The sequence below is a fragment of the Mixophyes fleayi genome, chromosome 8 (genome assembly GCF_038048845.1).
Source record: "Mixophyes fleayi isolate aMixFle1 chromosome 8, aMixFle1.hap1, whole genome shotgun sequence".
Classification (NCBI taxonomy): Eukaryota; Metazoa; Chordata; class Amphibia; order Anura; family Limnodynastidae; genus Mixophyes; species Mixophyes fleayi.
The window spans coordinates 138,835,686-138,857,417 of NC_134409.1; the positions used below are offsets into that span (position 1 = coordinate 138,835,686).

Below are 21,732 nucleotides of genomic sequence, written 5' to 3' on the forward strand. Positions count from 1 at the left end.
TTACCTATCCAATGACTCCTTCATTGTTCATTTCTCTGGATGCACCTTCTTCTCCACTTCCTCTTCGGTTGGAAACCACAAGGCTCAGGCTTAGGACCTCTGCTTTTCTCTACCTATACCACTTCTCTTGGAAAACCAATAAGCTCCATTGGGTTTCATTATCACTTGTATACATATGACACCCAAATGTGTCTATACTCTCCAGATATTTCACCATCTGTATTGGCCGCCATTACTAAATGGACTAAGGCTCAGCAAAAGGGCAGTTTTTATGTTAGAAACTCTATTCTGTAAGCAGCATACACGTGGGTTACATATTGGTCATACTACAAATACAAGGATACAGAAATCTTATTCATGCGTAATAAGGTACAAACAGATATAGAGAAAAGTTTATTCATTACTCCGTACCTCCATTTGGTGTCTTTAGATCTCTTGGTACTGTCACTTCATCTAGAATAACACAGAGTAAAATAAAACTTCTGTATAGATTATTTCCTCTCTTTTTGATTTTCTTTTTCCTTGTGATATTTAGTGACTTACCTGAACTGCTGGCAGGAACACCGTAGACTTGGACTTCACACATGACGAGAGACTCTTCCCGTCCAGGGATGGCGACTGTCACATATTGTCCGATCATCCCTTCACAGGAGAACGAGAGAGTTTCTCCAGATTCAATGGATGCGATGACACCACACCTAGAACACAGCATTTTAAAGGTACATTGTAAAAATCTTTCCCGATTGTAAAAAGTATATTATGTTATCTTACAAAAGAGTTATGCTGTGTGTAATACTATCACTGCATTATATAGCTGTCACATGTATACTAAGGAGCGATGCTGGCAAAAAAAGCCAAAAACATCTGGCTGATGTTATGGGGGCTTGAAGCCAGCGGTACGAATAACAATTTATGTTCAAGGGTTCAAACCCACCAACTTCTGCGGAAATCAGAAAACTTTATAAACAAAAGAAAAGTCTTTGATGTAGTCTGCGCATGTGTACAATGTAGCTGGTGGAATTAAAAATATTTAATATTTCAAATATATCAAGAAACTTTACCTAGGATTTGATATTCCTCCTTTACTTGGGTCATTTCCTATTCGGATTTCAGCACCAAAAATCCGTTCTCTGCAACATTCCAAGACTCGGTTAGTAATGGCCACTGAGAAAACTTTATATTTGCCTTTAAGATCCACCATCCACCAAGGTCCTGAATCCTTTTTTGTGTAAGAGCATTGGGACCTCAAATAATTGTTGGCTAAAGATCCATCATTGGCATTTCGAGCGTTCCCAAAATAAGAATTAGTACTGGATTGAGTAGAAATCCCGCGGAGTGCTATGTTAGGAGCTGTAAGATATATGTACCATAGGTTTTATATACTATGAATGGTATTGATAGCTAAACAAGATATCAAAAAAATGTGTTAAATCATATGTGTTTTAAAAATGAAAATTGTTTTTTTTTGGTTGAATCCATTAAATTTCTCCCTTATTTTAGAGCAGATGCCAGACATAGAACAAGTTCCTAAAACAATCTTGTTGAGGTCTTCAACTTTAGCTGTCACCATTCCACTGTGCTCACTGCTGCTTGGATGACACCAGAACTCAAAGTAATAGAACTTATGTATGTGCTGGCACTGTGGGGGTATATAGGAGGCTAGTGCAGTAAGAGGCTGGGGTACTAAACAAGGTCTTAATGGATAAGTATAGGCAATAACGGGTATACCCAATAGATAACTATCACGAGAATACTAGGCTGGAACAATACAACTAAACTGGGACAAGGTATTACCACTAACAAGCCAGGGGTCAATACAGGCAGCGAGCAAAAGGAAATCCAGGAAACAAGTCAGAGGTCAGCACAGGCAGCAGGCAAAGGGAAATCCAGGAAACAAGTCAGAGGTCAGCACAGGCAGCAGGCAAAGGGTATTCCAGGTCACAAGGGAGAGGTCAGTACAGGCAGCGAGCAAAGCGAAATCCAGGTAGCAAGTCAGAGGTCAGTACAGGCTGCAGGTAAAGGGAAATCCAGGAAACAAGTCAGAGGTCAGCACAGGCAGCAGGCAAAGGGTATTCCAGGTCACAAGGGAGAGGTCAGTACAGGCAGTGAGCAAAGCGAAATCCAGGTAACAAGTCAGAGGTCAGTACAGGCAACTAGCAAAGGGAAATCCAGGTATCAAGCCAGGGGTCAATACAGACAGAGAGCAAAGGGAAATCCAGGTCACTAGTCAGAGGTCAGTACAGTCATTGAGCAAAGGGAAATCCAGGTAACAAGCCAGGGGTCAGTACAGGCACTGAGCAAAGGGAAATCCAGGTCACAAGTCAGAGGTCAGTACAGGCAGCAGGCAAAGCATAATCCAGATCAGAGTCAGAGGTTAGTAAAGCACATGACTCACAGCAAGATCACAGAAGATGCAGCTGCTTAGAGAACTATATCACCAGTTGGTAGACTCTGATCTTTCTGCCCTATAAAAACCAGCGAGCCAATTACAGAGCCTCTTAGGAACAAGCCCCATCCCCCAGCCCCCTCTGCCCCGCAAACACTAGAAGCAATGTGGACATGTTGGACACCGAGGGTGCAGTGACTGTGTTGCCTAGCAACCCGCCTGCGGATTGGAGCCTAACACCGTAGGAGTATTTCTATTCCGACAGGCACAGCTAGGCTTATTTTGCCCACTTAGACACTGGAGGTGTATTATAGAATACTTGTGATTTATTTGAATAGAAAATAACATTTTAAATGGCCGTCACACCAGCATCTTATATCAGTTTAACATTTGATGAATAGTACAACTGTGGGTGGGAAGATATGGAAAATGGACTAACTCCTTATCTATCATTAACAAGCACAAGTCTTAACACAGCCAGTATACGTTGTCTGGTCGTACGATAGACACACACATGCAGAAACAATATTTTTTTCTTTGTGTTTGTGATCATCTGTGTAACAAATGAATTCTGCGCAATTTAGGTTAATTTTTTCTTTTGTGGCCTCACGTTCATAGCAAAATTAAATGACCACATACCTTTTTTTTTCTTTTATAGATTCAAGCCCCTGGTACCTGCAGCCCTGTATTAATTTACAGTCACACAATTGGACAGGTCACTGCCTCCCAGAAGATCAGCTCCCTGGTCTCCTGAAATACTAGGTACTGCTTTGAGCATTCTGACTATCTGATTGGCTACAAAATGTTCCTGTCATGCCATGATCATTCAAAGTTAGGGAATTACCAGCAGAGGTGCCTAAATTATTAAAAGTGGTTTAAAATTGTATCAAAATTGGCTGGTACGAGGGCACGGAAGTAGTTCACGGTACGGTTGCTCTACCCTACAGTCGCCCCACTACCGCTGAATCTTCAAGGAGACAAAGAAAAACATTGTAAAGCTGCTCAGTGGTTCCCATCAGTGATCAATCTGGGTGATAGTATCGCCATGTCTGGGGCTTGCGGCAGTTTACTGTGGGCGCACACATGAATCATTTGTAAGTTCTCCTTACCTGGCTGGACATAGGTCTCCTCTCTAGTAGGGCTCACGGCACCTAAACAAATATGTCAACAAAAATTAGTTATAGGAGCTTTTTATATATTTGAACGAAAACTAAAAATTTTTTGGGCATGTAAATATTTAACACCCTAACTATGGCCTGTTTCCCCAGGCTGTAAGACCAAGAAAATACATTGGAGGCATCTAACAGCAGGTCCTACCCATGAGATCAACATGGTTCTACTAATATAGGGACATTATCTATCTATCTATCTATCTATCTATCTATCTATCTATCTATCTATCTATGTCATATCTATCTATCTATCTATCTATCTATCTATCTATCTATGTCATATCTATCTATCTATCTATCTATCTATCTATCTATCTATCTATCTATCTATCTATCTATCTATCTATGTCATATCATGTCATATCTATCTATCTATCTATCTATCTATCTATCTATCTATCTATGTCATATCTATCTATCTATCTATCTATCTATCTATCTATCTATCTATCTATCTATCTATCTATCTAGTGCTATTTTTGTCATAGAACTCACAGGAACTGAGTTCCGGCACCTTTTTTCAAAGGATTTTCCAAGTTTTAAAAGTAGCTTTTGAACATTTGATGTTTGGTCCACGTGGACTTGAATCGCCCTGTCAAGCGTAGCAGGTCGGCGACAAAATCATTAAAACGATGCCTGCGGCTGCTTGTGTGTCAAGTCCGATGCATGCGTGCGTCGTCCGCGCTGGTTATGATGGCACTGCTCGGTTTGTGGCGCTGCTCAGCTCATGATTGGTCATGTGGTCACGTGCTGAGAGCTTACTGCGGGCGGTGACTGTTATATTTCGTTACACAACTGACGTGTGTGGGTGTGTGTACTGGGAGTGACTATGTGATGTGAGTTCCAGGTCCTTTTTTCTTACAAAAAAGCACTCTGTCTATCTTCAAGGAGGCAAAGAAAAACATTGTAAAGCTGCTCAGTGGTTCCCATCAGTGATCAATCTGGGTGATAGTATCACCATGTCTGGGGCTTGCGTCAGTTTACTGTGGGCGCACACATGAATCATTTGTAAGTTCTCCTTACCTGGCTGGACATAGGTCTCCTCTCTAGTAGGGCTCACGGCACCTAAACAAATATGTCAACAAAAATTAGTTATAGGAGCTTTTTATATATTTGAACGAAAACTAAAAATGTTTTGGGCATGTTAATATTTAACACCCTAACTATGGCCTGTTTCCCCAGGCTGTAAGACCAAGAAAATACATTGGAGGCATCTAACAGCAGGTCCTACCCATGAGATCAACATGGTTCTACTAATATAGGGACATTATCTATCTATCTATCTATCTATGTCATATCTATCTATCTATCTATCTATCTATCTATCTATCTATCTATCTATCTATCTATCTATGTCATATCTATCTATCTATCTATCTATCTATCTGTCTGTCTGTCTGTCTATCTATCTATCTATCTATCTATCTATCTATCTATCTATCTATGTCATATCATGTCATATCTATCTATCTATCTATATATCTATCTATCTATCTATCTATGTCATATCTATCTATCTATCTATCTATCTATCTATCTATCTATCTAGTGCTATTTTTGTCATAGAACTCACAGGAACTGAGTTCCGGCACCTTTTTTCAAAGGATTTTCCAAGTTTTAAAAGTAACTTTTGAACATTTGATGTTTGGTCCACGTGGACTTGAATCGCCCTGTCGAGCGTAGCAGGTCGGCGACAAAATCATTAAAACGATGCCTGCGGGCTGCTTGTGTGTCAAGTCCGATGCATGCGTGCGTCGTCCGCGCTGGTTATGATGGCACTGCTCGGTTTGTGGCGCTGCTCAGCTCATGATTGGTCATGTGGTCACGTGCTGAGAGCTTACTGCGGGCGGTGACTGTTATATTTCGTTACACAACTGACGTGTGTGGGTGTGTGTACTGGGAGTGACTATGTGATGTGAGTTCCGGGTCCTTTTTTCTTACAAAAAAGCACTCTGTCTATCTTCAAGGAGGCAAAGAAAAACATTGTAAAGCTGCTCAGTGGTTCCCATCAGTGATCAATCTGGGTGATAGTATCGCCATGTCTGGGGCTTGCGGTAGTTTACTGTGGGCGCACATGAATCATTTGTAAGTTCTCCTTACCTGGCTGGACATAGGTCTCCTCTCTAGTAGGGCTCACGGCACCTAAACAAATATGTCAACAAAAATTAGTTATAGGAGCTTTTTATATACTTGAACGAAAAATATATATTTTTTGGCATGTTAATATTTAACACCCTAACTATGGCCTGTTTCCCCAGGCTGTAAGACCAAGAAAATACATTGGAGGCATCTAACAGCAGGTCCTACCAATGAGATCAACATGGTTCTACTAATATAGGAACATTATCTATCTATCTATCTATCTATCTATGTCATATCTATCTATCTATCTATCTATCTATGTCATATCTATCTATCTATCTATTTATCTATCTATCTATCTATGTCATATCTATCTATCTATGTCATATCTATCTATCTATCTATCTATCTATCTATCTATGTCATATCTATGTCATATCTATTTATCTATCTATCTATCTATCTATATATGTCATATCTATCTATCTATCTATGTCATATCTATGTCATATCTATCTATCTATCTATCTATCTATCTATCTATGTCATATCTATGTCATATCTATCTATCTATCTATCTATCTATCTATCTATCTATCTATCTATCTATGTCATATCTATCTATCTATCTATCTATCTATCTATCTATCTATCTATCTATGTCATATCTATCTATCTATCTATCTATCTATCTATGTCATATCTATCTATCTATCTATCTATCTATCTATCTATCTATCTCATATCTATCTATCTATCTATCTATCTATCTATCTATCTATGTCATATCTATCTATCTATCTATCTATCTGTCTGTCTGTCTGTCTGTCTGTCTGTCTGTCTGTCTATCTAATCTATCTATCTCATATCTAATGAGATCAACATGGTTCTACTAATATAGGAACATTATCTATCTATCTATCTATCTATCTATCTATGTCATATCTATCTATCTATCTATCTATCTATCTATGTCATATCTATCTATCTATCTATTTATCTATCTATCTATCTATGTCATATCTATCTATCTATGTCATATCTATCTATCTATCTATCTATCTATCTATCTATGTCATATCTATTTATCTATCTATCTATCTATCTATATATGTCATATCTATCTATCTATCTATGTCATATCTATGTCATATCTATCTATCTATCTATCTATCTATCTATCTATCTATGTCATATCTATGTCATATCTATCTATCTATCTATCTATCTATCTATCTATCTATGTCATATCTATCTATCTATCTATCTATCTATCTATCTATCTATCTATGTCATATCTATCTATCTATCTATCTATCTATCTATGTCATATCTATCTATCTATCTATATATCTATCTATCTCATATCTATCTATCTATCTATCTATCTATCTATCTATCTATCTATCTATCTATGTCATATCTATCTATCTATCTATCTATCTGTCTGTCTGTCTGTCTGTCTGTCTGTCTGTCTGTCTATCTAATCTATCTATCTCATATCTAATCTATCTATCTAATTTTGTTATATTGTTTTATTGTTTTTAGAAAATAAAGGAATTCTCCTATAAATAAGCCCACTTGTTAAATAAATTTGTATTATATATTTTTAGAATTTATTGTTTCTTATTTTATTTTTATAATACAATTTTTGCCACAAATCATATTGTATCCTCACGTCTAGATACTACATTAGTGATTCTGTCTCGTATCCATCCATCAATACCTGGTATACATCCATCGACTTACCTACTCCAGTATATGAGCCAGTGAAGGTTAGTAGAAGGAAGGACACACAGACCGTAGCCCTGGCCATGTTGTAGAGCTCACACTGCTGTACACTGGTTCTAGCAGAGGCTGTTCCTAGATCACCGCAGTTATATATGTTTCCTAATACACCCAGTATGTTTGTGAAAAGAGGCAAAGTACCATCTCCTCTATTGACATTTGTGGTGTCACAAGACTTGTACAAATATCTTCGTCAATATTAGTCCAGCATCTCTGGTTTTAATCTAGGACACAAAGCCTTGGCTTAAAATTTTATATATATATATATATATATATATATATATACACACTTCTAATATTAATATTACACTCCTAATATTAATATACACTATACTAAAGTTGTAATCCCATGAAATTTTATTAACGTGAATCACGGCTGATGCAGAATTGTTGCCAAAATGCGTGTAAAGGGAACTGAATAATACCATATGCATCCTATATCTGCTGGTCTGCACGAGCCTTTATACTACACTCAGGCTTGCGATAGAACTCCTCTTCCATTCTCGTAACGCCCCTCTAGGCACAGACACATGTGCCGAGCGATTTCACGCAAGATGCGCTACGCAATCCATATGTTCTGCTGTTAGCGTCTGAACATATAAGCTGGATATTAGTGGCACTATATAAATAGCTGCTGATGATATCTTGAATACATTTATTGTACTTGTTTCAACTATATAGTCACAATCCTTTTTTATGTGATTTGTCCTATGGAGTTTAGTATATTGAGCGACAGCAACTTTATCTGAAGCCCCTGCATAGAATTACTCCTTTATATACCCAGCGTGGTTCACATGTTTTCATCTTGGACATAGTCAATGAGCCAGAGACCGACACCGATATTAATATTCACACAGTGCTATGAGGAAACTGGATTTGCAATTAGTCCCATGTTCATTCTGATCTTCCACTACACCAAGGAGAGACTTGGGAAGTCTACATGTTATGTCAAGAAGGTGACTATTTAAGTCCACCCAACCCCACAGGATTAGAACTCATATTAGGTGGAATTACTTTTGCAGAAAGTGGTGAGCTGCTTTACGGATAGTCAGATAGTTGGATCACAATAACTTACCAATTAAAAAAGAAAAACCCAGCATAAATATCTGTGATATTGTAATATTATTATTATGATTTTTATTTCTGTGCCCATCCATATATTGTTCTTCTTATATTGTGCGTGAGAATAAAACATTCATATTTCCAGATCCAAACCATAAATTAGCAACAATTGTTAATCTTGTGCTAAATGCAAACACTGCAAACACTACATTCTCAGTTAAAATACCTGATACTGTTTGTATTTCTTTTAAACAATAATTAATCTTAGAGTGTTCAATGTTCAAGAGGAATCCATCCAAATTAAACTCTTCCCCAGACTTGTGTAATGTGATCAATACTTGTGCAACCTGACAAACTGTTCACTTGTCACGTAAACAAGTTGGTTGTATGAGCTTAGTCCTTTATAGAGCTGGTAACATAGAAAACCATGATACACTACGCAATAGTAGCTGCTAAGACCTCCCGGGGCAATTGAGATCTTACGGCAGTAGTTATAATTATAAAATGGGGATTTCCCACGGCTGGTACTCATCTTTCGAGTGACCATCTTTATAATTTTCGGATAAGCCCAATAAACTATATATATGGGTTGTCTGCATATAACATGTCGCGTAGCCGCTACTGTATATATAAATCTAATATATAAATGCTTAGTGGCGTCTGTCTGTCTGTGTGTGTGTGGAAAAAAAACAACAAGTTGCAGCGCCACCTGCTGGGCGGAGTTATATACTGACCTACTAAATTCTTAGTGTGTGTGGGAAAAAAAATTCAAAAAGGGCTGAAATTTGGTAGGGCTCCAAATCATTTTCGTGAGGTAATTTTACCTCATGAACACACATGTGTAGAGGCGTGCGTTAGTGTGTGTGTGTGTGTGTGTGTGTGTGTGGAAAAAACTATTTTCTCAGAAAGGGCTCATCCAATTGACCTGAAATTTGGTATATTGACATTATTTGACAAAAAAAATAGAATAGTCAAGTCAGTTAACTTACATCATCCCCCCTTCCCCCCGTGGGAGGGGTAGTAAAGGCTAAATTTACGAGTTGAGGGGTCAAACTCATTTTCGTGAGGTCATTTTACCTCATGAACACACATTAAAAAGGCCACTTGCGTCGGGAAGTAACGCTCTTCCCCTGAGGAGGCCTGGGTTAGGCCCAAATGCATGACAAGAACCTTTTTAAGACCTTGAGTAGCTTGATTTGACTAGAATGCATGAGTATCATGCACGGGTTAACTTGTATATATATATATATATATATATACAGCTGCTTCTGTTCAGTTAATGACTGTGTTTCTACCTACATATGAAAATGATGATCATTATCACCTGTTTGGTATGATTGGTTAATCATACACCAGACTATAATCTACAAAATCCCTGACTTTGTGAGAGTGTACCTAGAAGAATTGATGCTGTTTTGAGGGCAAAGGGCGGTCACACCAAATATTGATTTTATTTAGATTTCTCTTCAGTTCATTCACTTTGCATTTTGTTAACTGATAAAAAATAAACTATTAACACTTCTAGTTTTGAAAGCATTCTTACTTTGCAGTATTTTTTTCCACATCTGCCTAAAACTTTTGCACAGTACTGTATATATATATATATATATATATATATATATATATATATATATATAAAAGAATAAGTTTGTTTGTTTGTTGGTGAATATCTTCCACAGCTCACAAGGTAAAGCAAGCAAATCTTACATAGTTATTAAGTATCAAAAAAGTAACCTATTAGACCTCATAGTAACAAAGTGACAATGTGGCAAAGCGACAAATATTGCTAAAAACATTTTTTTGCTGTAAACAATTGTTTGACTGCTGTAAGGAAACCTCGTCATAAAACAATATAACGACAACGCGACAGGGCAGCAAATCTTATTTTCTAAATAACATCTTTGGTCTATTCACCAAATAAATTGCAAATATTTAAAAACTGCTACACTTTGCAAATCAGACCCATGCAGCACAGGGTGACCCGGCTAGTGTATGTGTATATATATATATATATATATATATATGTATATATATATATATATATATATATATATATTTAATGTACTATTATTTTATGTTTTATGTTTATTAAATATTTTTTATGACACAAAAATTCTTTTGGTATCTAAACCATTGAATGATAGTCTGAGGCTTTAATATATATCATACTAGCGATACTATATACTATACGATACAATACGAGAGTCATACTAGCTGTAATGTTTGAATGTCTTTCACAATGTTAAATTTACTACACTATGATATTCCCATCTCTTTTGTGAATAAAGAGGAAAGGCAAATTAATATTTAGTAGCAAATACTTTATATGAACTGTTATGCACGTCTAGTTGCTATCCAATAACGATTGTCGATTGCCGATACGTGGTTCCAAAGCACAATGTGATTTAATAGCCAAAAGTAGCAGAATAACAAATCAGAATAAAATAAGTACAGCCATTACTTAACGCAGGCGCCCTGGTTCCAGTGTACAGCTATTCAGGTCTGAAGGCTGTTGTCAAGTAGACTGTCCACTAGGTCTAGAGCCCCTAGGGCTAGGGCTAGGGATAGAGATAGGGATAAGGATAGGGATAGGGTTAGGGGATAAGGTTAGGGATAGGGCGAGGGATAAGGATAGGAATGGGGATAGGGATAGGGTTAGGGTTAGGGAATAGGGGATAAGGTTAGGGATAGGGCTAGGTATAAGGATAGGGCTAGAAATAGGGGTATGGTTGGGGTTAGGGGATAGGGGATAAGGTTACGGTAGCTAAGTGGTTAGCACTTCTGCCTCACAGCGCTGGGGTCATGAGTTCAATTCCCGACCATGGCCTTATCTGTGTGGAGTTTGTATGTTCTCCCCATGTTTGCGTGGGTTTTGTCACGGTCGTCTGAATGTCTTGATCCGATTCGGGACCCTTGGGACTAGCTGGAGCATGAGTGAAACAGAACTTAGCAGCCTGGATGATCTTTTTGCTCATTGTAGAATATAGCAGAGGAATGAGCAGTCTAGAAATGTTGACAGGAACACTGTACTTGTAATGCAGTCAGGAACAGTGCACTTTGTAATTCTGACAGGAACACTGCACTTGTAATGCAGTCAGGAACACTGCACTTGTAATGCAGTCAGGAACACTGCACTTGCAATGCAGACAGGAACACTGCACTTGTAATGCAGTCAGGAACACTGAAGCCAAGAACTATCCTCTGGAGAGAAGTGTGTTGTTCTGGCAATGAACAGATCACAGCAGCAGGTTTAAATAGGATGTCCCAAACAACTATTGGCTGATCAGTTCATGTGATCACAGCTTCTGAATCTGGTTGGTTTGGAATGATCACCTGACTGCATCCAAGATGGCCGCGCCCATGCAGCAGGACAAACAGTATGTGTTTGTTTACAAATGAAAGTGTGGAGAACGGGAATGCTGCAGATGACCAGAAGGGACCCAGGTAGCCGTGATATGACAGCGGCGGATGAGGTAAGTGCGGCTAAGATCCCGATTTGTGACAGTACCCCCTCCCTTACGAGTGGCCACTGGACACTTGGATTGGGGCTTAGTTGGAAACTTGCGGTGAAATTTTTTGATGAGAGATGGAGCGTGAACATCAGAAGCTTTGATCCAGGCTCTCTCTTCTGGACCATAGCCTTTCCAGTCGACTAGATATTGTAAGGCTTTATGTCGAAACCGAGAGTCCAAGATCTCTTTAATTTCATATTCGTCACCATGTTCAGTCTGCACTTCAGGAGAAACCAGTTTGGGTGTATAAAACCGATTTAGCACCAGTGGTTTCAAGAGAGAGATATGGAAGGTGTTGGGTACCCTGAGGTAAGATGGTAGATGTAATTTGTAGGACACTGGATTGATGACTCGGGAGATGTTAAACGGTCCAATAAAGCGAGGAGTGAATTTCATAGATGGAATTTTGAGGCGTAGATTGCGAGTAGACAGCCAGACTCTGTCTCCAGGTTTCAAGCTTGGAATGGCTCGTCGCTTTTTGTCGGCCTGAATTTTGTAGCGTTGGGACGCTTTAAGTAGAGATTCCCGTACCTGGCGCCAGTGGCCTGAAAAATTCTTTAGGAAAACTTCAGAGGCAGGTACTGAGGCTGTAGGAAGTGGAGTAAACAAGGGTACCCTGGGGTGTAGGCCATAGACCGTATGAAATGGAGTGGAAGCAGAGGATTCGTGATAATGATTATTATGAGCAAATTCTGCCCAAGGAAGCAGATCTACCCAGTCGTCTTGAGAAGAGGATATGTACAAACGGAGAAATGTTTCTAGGTCTTGATTAACTCTTTCCGTTTGCCCGTTGGATTGGGGATGATAGGCCGAAGAGAAGTTTAGTTTGATCTGTAGTGCTTGGCACAAGGATCTCCAGAATTTCGCCACAAACTGAACTCCTCTATCTGAGACGATTTCTTCAGGACACCCATGCAAACGGAAGATCTCCTTTATAAATTGCTGAGCCAGGATAGGTGCTGATGGGAGTCCACGGAGAGGAACAAAATGCGCCATTTTAGAGAATCGGTCAACGATGACCCAGATGGTATTGAAATTATTAGAATTGGGCAATTCGGAAACAAAGTCCATAGAAATATGGGTCCAGGGTTTGGTGGGAATAGGCAGAGGCAAAAGTTGACCAGCTGAAGATTGTCTTGAACTTTTATGTTGGGCACAGCTGCCACATGCGGAAACAAATTGCTGAACATCCTGATGAAGCGTAGGCCACCAGTAGCTTCTCAATATGAAAGATTGAGTTTTGCGGATGCCAGCATGACCGGCAAATCTGGAACAATGTGCCCATTGGAGCAATTTTTTACGCAGATTCTCAGGAACAAAAGTTTTCTCCTGGGGAGGTGTATTGTCGGGTCTACTGACTGCGATGCTGAGTGGGCTGATAATAGGCCGTGGATCCACAATGATGGAATCTTCTTCTTTTACCATAGAACGTGACAGAGCATCGGCCTTGCGATTTTTGGAACCGGGACGGAAGGTGACATGGATATCAAATCGAGAAAAGAATAGTGCCCATCGGGCCTGACGTGGATTCATGCACTGTGCAGTTTTAAGGTAGAGCAGATTCTTGTGATCCGTGTATATTGTGACAGGATAACGAGCTCCCTCAAGTAAATGTCTCCACTCTTCAAGCGCCAATTTGATGGCAAGCAGCTCTTTGTCCCCTATGGCATAATTTCGTTCAGCTGGTAAAAATTTTCGGGAGAAGAACCCGCAGGGATGCCATTGCTCATCAGCTGGTTTTTGGGAGAGAACTGCCCCTACTCCGACAGATGAGGCATCAACTTCCAAGTAGAATGGACAGGTTAAATCTGGTTGCCTCAGTATGGGAACAGAAATAAATGCTTGTTTCAGAAGTTGAAAAGCAGATTGGGCTTCTTCAGACCACTTGGCAGGATTAGCTCCTTTTTTGGTGAGGGCGGTGAGTGGTGCTACTACAGTAGAGTAGCCACGAATAAATTTTCGATAGTAGTTAGCAAATCCCAGAAATCGCTGTACTGCCTTTAGTGTAGATGGTTGAGGCCAGTTAAGAATAGCTTGCACCTTCTCTGGGTCCATACGGAGACCGGTGCCCGAGATGATATACCCCAAGAATGGAATGGATTCAACTTCGAAGGTGCATTTTTCAAGCTTGCAATACAGTTTATTCCTTCTGAGACGGCTGAGGACCTCTTTAACATGTCTGCGATGGGACTGGATATCAGAGGAGAAAACGAGGATATCGTCCAAATATACCACAATAGTATGGTACAGTAAGTCCCGAAAGATTTCGTTTATGAAATTCTGAAAAACCGCTGGGGCATTGCTCAGACCGAATGGCATGACAAGATATTCGTAGTGCCCATCCCTGGTGTTAAAGGCGGTTTTCCATTCATCGCCACGCCTGATACGGATCAAATTGTAGGCCCCGCGGAGATCCAACTTCGTAAATATTTGCGCACCTTTGACTCTGTCAAATAACTCTGTGATGAGGGGCAGAGGATACTGGTTCTTGATGGTAATGTCGTTGAGACCTCGGTAATCGATGCAGGGACGTAATCCACCATCTTTTTTTTTTACAAAAAAGAACCCGGCTCCTGCCGGTGAAGAGGATGGGCGAATAAAGCCCCTTTCCAAGTTCTCTTTTACATATTCAGACATAGATTTTGTCTCAGGGATAGAAAGAGGGTAGACTCTGCCACGCGGTGGGGTTTTACCCGGAACAAGATCAATGGGACAGTCCCAATCCCGATGAGGTAGTAGAGTTTCAGCGGCCTGCTTACTGAAAACGTCTGTGAACTCTTGGTAGGCAGAAGGAACTGGCAAAACTTCCTTATCAGAGGTGAAGCAATGTGGAAGAACACGTTGTAAACAGGACCCGAAACAAGTTGGAGCCCACGCCAGGATTTGTGGAGTCGACCAGTCAATATGGGGGTTATGCATTTGAAGCCATGGAAACCCGAGAACCACAGGGCTAGTGGCTTCTGGGATGACCAAAAAGGTAAGAGACTCGGAATGCAGAACTCCTATTTGGAGCGTCACTGGAGAAGTCTGATGCGTAATGGTACCCCCTGGAATACGGCTACCGTCAACCGCAGAGAGAAAGATGGTCACTGGAATTTTCTCTAGTGGAATGGCTAGTTCAGCAGCTAATCTGGCAGACATGAAATTCCCAGCTGCTCCAGAATCCAGCAGGGCTGAAATGTATTGGGAGCCTTGAGCGTGTTTCAGAGTGACTGGGATAATACAGTCCTTGCCTTGTGGGGAGCGAAGAGCCACTCCTAGGCTCACTTCCTCATCGTCAGCTAGGAGGTTGTGTTTACCCGGCTTACGAGGACAATGATGTAACAGATGTCCGGAACTGGCACAGTATAAGCAAAGTTTCTCTCTAACTCGCCGTTCTCGCTCGGTGGGTAAAAGACGTGCTTTGCCTAATTGCATGGGTCCTTCAGGGAAAGGAGACGGTACACGGACCCGTTGAATAGGGTGGAACTTGGGGTGTTTCAGCTTCCTCTTTTCTAGAGCTCTTTCTCTAAACCGAAGATCAACCCGATTGCAGGTGGTAATCAATTGGTCTAGCGTTGTAGGTAAGTCCCGAGACGCTAATACATCCTTAATGTGGTCAGACAGGCCCTGCCAGAAAACCGCAACAAGAGCATCGTTATTCCAAGATAGTTCAGAGGAAAGTGTTTGAAATTGAACGGCATATTGGCCCACAGACTGCTGCCCTTGCCGAAGGCGCAGAATATCTAAAGCGGCTGACGTTGTTCTTCCAGGCTCGTCGAATATTCTGCGGAAGGTAGACAGGAAGCTATCAATATCAAATAAAATTGGGTCAGATTTTTCCCAGAGCGGTGATGCCCATGCCAGAGCTTGCCCTGATAGTAGCGAAACAATATAAGCAGTTTTGGTACGTGCAGTGGGGAAATTTCCGGGTTGTAATTCAAAGTGTATACTACACTGGTTGAGAAACCCGCGGCAATTCTTCGGATCGCCATTGTATTTAGCTGGCGTGGGAAGATGGAGTCTGGATGAAGTAAGTAGTGAAGCAGGTATTACTGGCTCAGGCGGAGTATGGGATGGTTGACTGCAGAATAACTGCAAGGTATCCATACGTGTAGAAACATCCTGCAGCAATCTCAAAACTTGCCCCTGGTTAGTTTCTTGTCTCTCAATGCGTTCAGCTAATATTTGGACAGAGTCCTCCCTCGGGGTATGTTCCCCTAGCGGATCCATTAGGCCAGAACAAACTGTCACGGTCGTCTGAATGTCTTGATCCGATTCGGGACCCTTGGGACTAGCTGGAGCATGAGTGAAACAGAACTTAGCAGCCTGGATGATCTTTTTGCTCATTGTAGAATATAGCAGAGGAATGAGCAGTCTAGAAATGTTGACAGGAACACTGCACTTGTAATGCAGTCAGGAACAGTGCACTTTGTAATTCTGACAGGAACACTGCACTTGTAATGCAGTCAGGAACACTGCACTTGTAATGCAGTCAGGAACACTGCACTTGCAATGCAGACAGGAACACTGCACTTGTAATGCAGTCAGGAACACTGAAGCCAAGAACTATCCTCTGGAGAGAAGTGTGTTGTTCTGGCAATGAACAGATCACAGCAGCAGGTTTAAATAGGATGTCCCAAACAACTATTGGCTGATCAGTTCATGTGATCACAGCTTCTGAATCTGGTTGGTTTGGAATGATCACCTGACTGCATCCAAGATGGCCGCGCCCATGCAGCAGGACAAACAGTATGTGTTTGTTTACAAATGAAGGTGTGGAGAACGGGAATGCTGCAGACGACCAGAAGGGACCCAGGTAGCCGTGATATGACAGCGGCGGATGAGGTAAGTGCGGCTAAGATCCCGATTTGTGACAGGTTTCCTCCGGGTGCTCCGGTTTCCTCCCACACTCCAAAAACATACTAGGAGGTCAATTGGCTGCTAGCAAATTGACCCTAGTCTCTCTCTCTCTGTCTGTCTGCGTGTGTGTATGTTAGGGAATTTAGACTGTAAGCTCCAATGGGGCAGGGACTGATGTGAATGAGTTCTCTGTACAGCGGTGCAGAATCAGTGGCGCTATATAAATAAACGGTAATGATGATGATGATGATGATGAAGGTTAGGGATAGGGATAAGGCTAGGGATAAGGATAGGGATGGGTAGAGGTGGGATAGGGGTAGGGTTAGGGAATATGGGATAAGGGTAGGGATAGAGCTAGGGATAAGGATAGGGATAGAAATAGGGGTAGGGTTAGGGGATAGGGCTAGGGATAAGGATAGGGATGGGGTAGGGGTTGGATTAGGGTTAGAGATAGGGGATAAGGTTAGGGATCGGGATAGGGATAGGGGATAGGTGATATGGAAAGGGCTAGGGATAGGGTTAGGGGTAGGGTTAAGGATAGGGATATCATTGTCAACCGAAAAATACTGTAGTTCAGCAATTTTCTGAAACCATTTCAGTTGTGGGGGGGCAGTTGTGGGGTGGCAGTTGTGGGGTGGCAGTTGTGGGGTGGCAGTTGTGGGGTGGCAGTTGTGGGGTGGCAGTTGTGGGGTGGCAGTTGTGGGGTGGCAGTTGTGGGGTGGCAGTTGTGGGGTGGCAGTTGTGGGGTGGCAGTTGTGGGGTGGCAGTTGTGGGGGGGCAGTTGTGGGGTGGCAGTTGTGGGGGGGCAGTTGTGGGGTGGCAGTTGTGGGGTGGCAGTTGTGGGGTGGCAGTTGTGGGGTGGCAGTTGTGGGGTGGCAGTTGTGGGGGGGCAGTTGTGGGGTGGCAGTTGTGGGGTGGCAGTTGTGGGGGGGCAGTTGTGGGGTGGCAGTTGTGGGGTGGCAGTTGTGGGGGGGCAGTTGTGGGGTGGCAGTTGTGGGGTGGCAGTTGTGGGGGGGCAGTTGTGGGGTGGCAGTTGTGGGGTGGCAGTTGTGGGGTGGCAGTTGTGGGGTGGCAGTTGTGGGGTGGCAGTTGTGGGGTGGCAGTTGTGGGGTGGCAGTTGTGGGGTGGCAGTTGTGGGGGGGCAGTTGTGAAGAGATCATAAGAAAATAGACTGTAAATGACTGTAAATGCTATAAATAGTAATGTAGAGGCAACAGTCATATGATTTTGCCTGTTTCTCACAATTTTTAATTAAATCCAGATCCAAAAGCAAAACCTGTGAGGATTTTGGGCACAACCAAAACATGGGGGCCTGCACACATCTTTAATTTTAACATAAATATTTACATTTAATTGATCATGATTATTGCACAAGATATAAGATTTGGAATCACGACTATCCAAATATTGTGACACTTTTTTATATTTCAGTTTCCTTTAAAAAGTTCAATCTCAGCTGTTCATGAGTAAAATGTAACATTAATAATTAATATTGACAATGTTACTCAGGAAAGCGCCCCTGTGCACACAGTGATGAGAACGCGCCATATGACTTCACTAGAACTCAGTGACATCACTTGTTTCAAGTAAATTGATGGGCTGCATCCTATGAATATTAGTGCAATCCACAAAATGTTATGTATTAAATAAATTTGAGTTTCTGACAGACAGACACATCTTCATCGACAAATGACCTTATATGTGAACTGTTACTGGTATGTCTTCATTGACTGAGCTTTGACATCTCCATATAAAGTGCACTTAATAGATTCCCAATTGATAATATTCCCCTAAGTAGTAGACTTCCTTTCATAGACATCTCTAGTGGCACAGGACGGTAAAACATAACTCAACAGATGGACATCTGAGATTTCACCTACAAAACTTTGGTTTTCATCAAACTTGCCCCCAAGTTCATCCTGGTCCTGCCCCAGGATCACCTTACCCCCTGGTAAAATCTGTTGCCCTTTCCGGTAGAGTTTTCTCAGAGACTGTTTACCATCAACCCAAAAGGCCGTCAGGCCTGATGAAGACTCCCATGTCACACAGATATGTGTTTGTAATAATGCATTGAGACCGGATAAGGAAAAAAGTGCTGATATATAGGGACAGTTGACCATTGAGCTCTCTCCCCACATTCTGGTAGTGTGTTTGGTAGAATCTAGAATATTCTGTATTTGGCATTTCCATCCATTTTTCTGTTGTCATGTGGAAACATCATGATGTTAAAAGATCTTGCATGTGGCAATTGCTCTTCATTGACCCCCACTTTGTGTTTGCCATGGGCAGTAGGACCATGAAGTACCGACTGATACAGTACATATGGGTAGGGGTGTCTCAGTTGTCTCATACAACAAGGCTTTTGGGACAGTAGAATGTAGGGAATGTATTAGAAACTTTACATTTTCATGCTGTAAGATTCTAAATTAGTGTTTTCACATTAGTGATAGACACAATAATGATTAAACTAATATGAAAGTCAAACCCTTTTGTTGTAACATATCGGCCAAGGCTCTTGTGTCGGCCACCACGGGCCTAAGACTTAAATTAAGTTTATAATGCACACTGATTGTCATATATGCTGTAATACTGCATAATTTATGTTGCGCTATATAAATAAATGTATAATAAGATGCATTGTACAACCCATGTTTGCATGCTTTATTCTGGAATATATGGATATTTGGCACTAGACTTAATCATTTCTTATCTTCTCCTTGATAACTGGTCAATTTCCTGAAACCAAAAAACAAAGAATATCTTTTGATCATATGGCATCACTGAAAATACATTTAGCTAATAATACGTTTATACAATCATTGTTTCTTCTTATTATCCCTATACGGACAGTTAGTAGAGGGTTAAGTGCTATAACGGGATAGAATTGCTGTTAACATTGTTCTGCTGTCGAGCAAATGTATTAACTGATCATAACGCTGGTTAGTATTGATATTGTATATTGATCGTTAGAAACAATGTTAGATTTATGAGGTAAATATAATTACCATAAAACCATTTCTATGCTGCCCCTGGACCATACTGCCCTAGGCAAGTGGCCATTTGGCTCACATGGTCCATACATCCTGGCTGTGATGCTTAATGTCAGATAAGACAAGTTATTAGATTGACAATAAACAAGATAGTTGTTATATATACAGAAACCAGCTCTCGGCTGCAGTATCAGATTTTTGCGATTGCTGTTGATGGTAATGTGCTGACAATCTTTCCAAGGATCTATATGGCTTAATATCAGTACTCATTATATAACTTATATACCATAACAATCAAACAATTATGGAGAATTTATTATTGGAACTGTTTGAACAACACACTCCTACTCCTGGTTTTATAGGCAGAACCATGATGGACCTAGTTATTACATTGCTCCTAGTTATTACACTGCTCCAAGTTATTACTCTGCATCTAGTTATTACACTGCTCCTGCTTATTACACCACTCCTAGTTATTACACCACTCCTAGTTATTACATTGCTCCTCTCTCCTAGATTACTCTACTCCTAGTAATGACTCTGGTATTGTCCAGTCTGGTCAAGTAGCACAATACATGTGACACAATGAAGTTTAATGACATAGCACAGAAAATAAAATCTTACCACTGGAAGATGATGGAAGACCAAATACTTGGACTTCGCAGAGTGACAGTTTATCTTCCCGGTCTGTTATAATCACTGAGACATATCTCCCCCTCATCCCGTGACAGTTGAATGAGCCAGTCTCTCCGGGGCCCAGAGAATAGATGACTGCACACCTATACAAAAATGTGCAATACAGATTTTTAATTAATTCTGGTCGGTGTCTATTGTCTCAATTAATTTATTGTCTGTATCATCTTTCTTTTTAAACCCACATATGTGAAATATATCTATGTATGTACAAAAATGTAATTTTAATGTGATTCTTCATATATTACTTAAACAAACAAAACTTTTGCCATATGTGTTTATCCAGATACTAGCAATATGCAGCAGCCTCATATTTTGATGTAATCTGCTGCCAATCCCAACATTTGAGGTGACTTTAACTATCTCTAATTTGAACCCTGAAGTGATGACACCCCAACTCATCAATTATAAGTGATGACATCAGAACTTACTGTTTATATAGGGGTTTATCATCATCATCATCATCAATTATTTATATAGCGCCACTAATTCCGCAGCGCTGTACAGAGAACTCATTCACATCAGTCCCTGCCCCATTGGAGCTTACAGTCTAAATTCCCTACTATAGACACACACTCACACACAGACAGACAGGGAGAGACTAGGGTCAATTTTATTTCAGCCAATTAACCTACCAGTATGTTTTTGGTGTGTGGGAGGAAACCGGAGCACCCGGAGGAAACCCACGCAAACACAGGGAGAACATACAAACTCCACACAGATAAGGCCATGGTTGGGAATCGAACTCATGACCCCAGTGCTGTGAGGCAGATGTGCTAACCACTAGGCCACTGTGCTGTTTATATAGGGGTTTATGCATACATATATCAGCATTACTTGTGTGTTATATAAGATATAGGCTATAACTAATCATCATAAAGGTTAAGGTGAATATTTAATTGACATATATCTGTAGATACACAAATGTCCCAACATTTGCCTTACTTCCCACCAAAATTAGTATCCACAAAATACACAAAAGAGTACGAGAAAATGCCGGGCGTAAACCCATTATGCCATTGAGTATAATTGTGCACCATACTAGGCAATTTCAACATTCTCATTGATAATCTGCCACTAAACCTCTTTAGCTTACTTCCTCCTTTGATCTCTTCCAATGGACCTCTTCTCCCACCCACTGTGATAGGCACTCCCTTGACCTTGTCTTCTCCCGCTACTGCTCCATCTCTAGTTTCTCCAATTAA

The 21,732-nt window shown here is 40.8% G+C and overlaps 2 protein-coding genes across 6 annotated transcripts in view; both read right to left on the bottom strand.

The window, feature by feature from the left end:
- LOC142099863 (uncharacterized) overlaps positions 1 to 7,520 on the bottom strand; it is a 30,063-nt gene extending 22,543 nt beyond the window's left edge. Inside the window, exons 1-7 of one of the 4 annotated variants that reach the window (XM_075183780.1) lie at positions 7,390 to 7,520; positions 5,659 to 5,700; positions 4,582 to 4,623; positions 3,496 to 3,537; positions 1,062 to 1,350; positions 544 to 698; positions 412 to 453 (exon numbers count right to left, since the gene is read on the bottom strand). In XM_075183780.1, coding sequence (XP_075039881.1) covers positions 412 to 453; positions 544 to 698; positions 1,062 to 1,350; positions 3,496 to 3,537; positions 4,582 to 4,623; positions 5,659 to 5,700; positions 7,390 to 7,456 — 679 coding nt within the window. In that variant the 5' untranslated portion in view covers positions 7,457 to 7,520. The remainder of the gene's footprint in view (positions 1 to 411; positions 454 to 543; positions 699 to 1,061; positions 1,351 to 3,495; positions 3,538 to 4,581; positions 4,624 to 5,658; positions 5,701 to 7,389) is intronic. The other 3 variants (XM_075183781.1, XM_075183782.1, XM_075183784.1) reach the window with 3 other exon arrangements.
- Positions 7,521 to 19,491: 11,971 nt separating this feature from the next.
- The window catches only part of LOC142099864 (uncharacterized), a 45,285-nt gene continuing 43,044 nt past the window's right edge, over positions 19,492 to 21,732 (bottom strand). For both annotated transcript variants that reach the window (XM_075183786.1, XM_075183785.1), the window contains exons 22-23: positions 20,459 to 20,613; positions 19,492 to 19,580 (exon numbers count right to left, since the gene is read on the bottom strand). In XM_075183786.1, the coding sequence (XP_075039887.1) occupies positions 19,573 to 19,580; positions 20,459 to 20,613 (163 nt within the window). In that variant the 3' untranslated portion in view covers positions 19,492 to 19,572. The remainder of the gene's footprint in view (positions 19,581 to 20,458; positions 20,614 to 21,732) is intronic.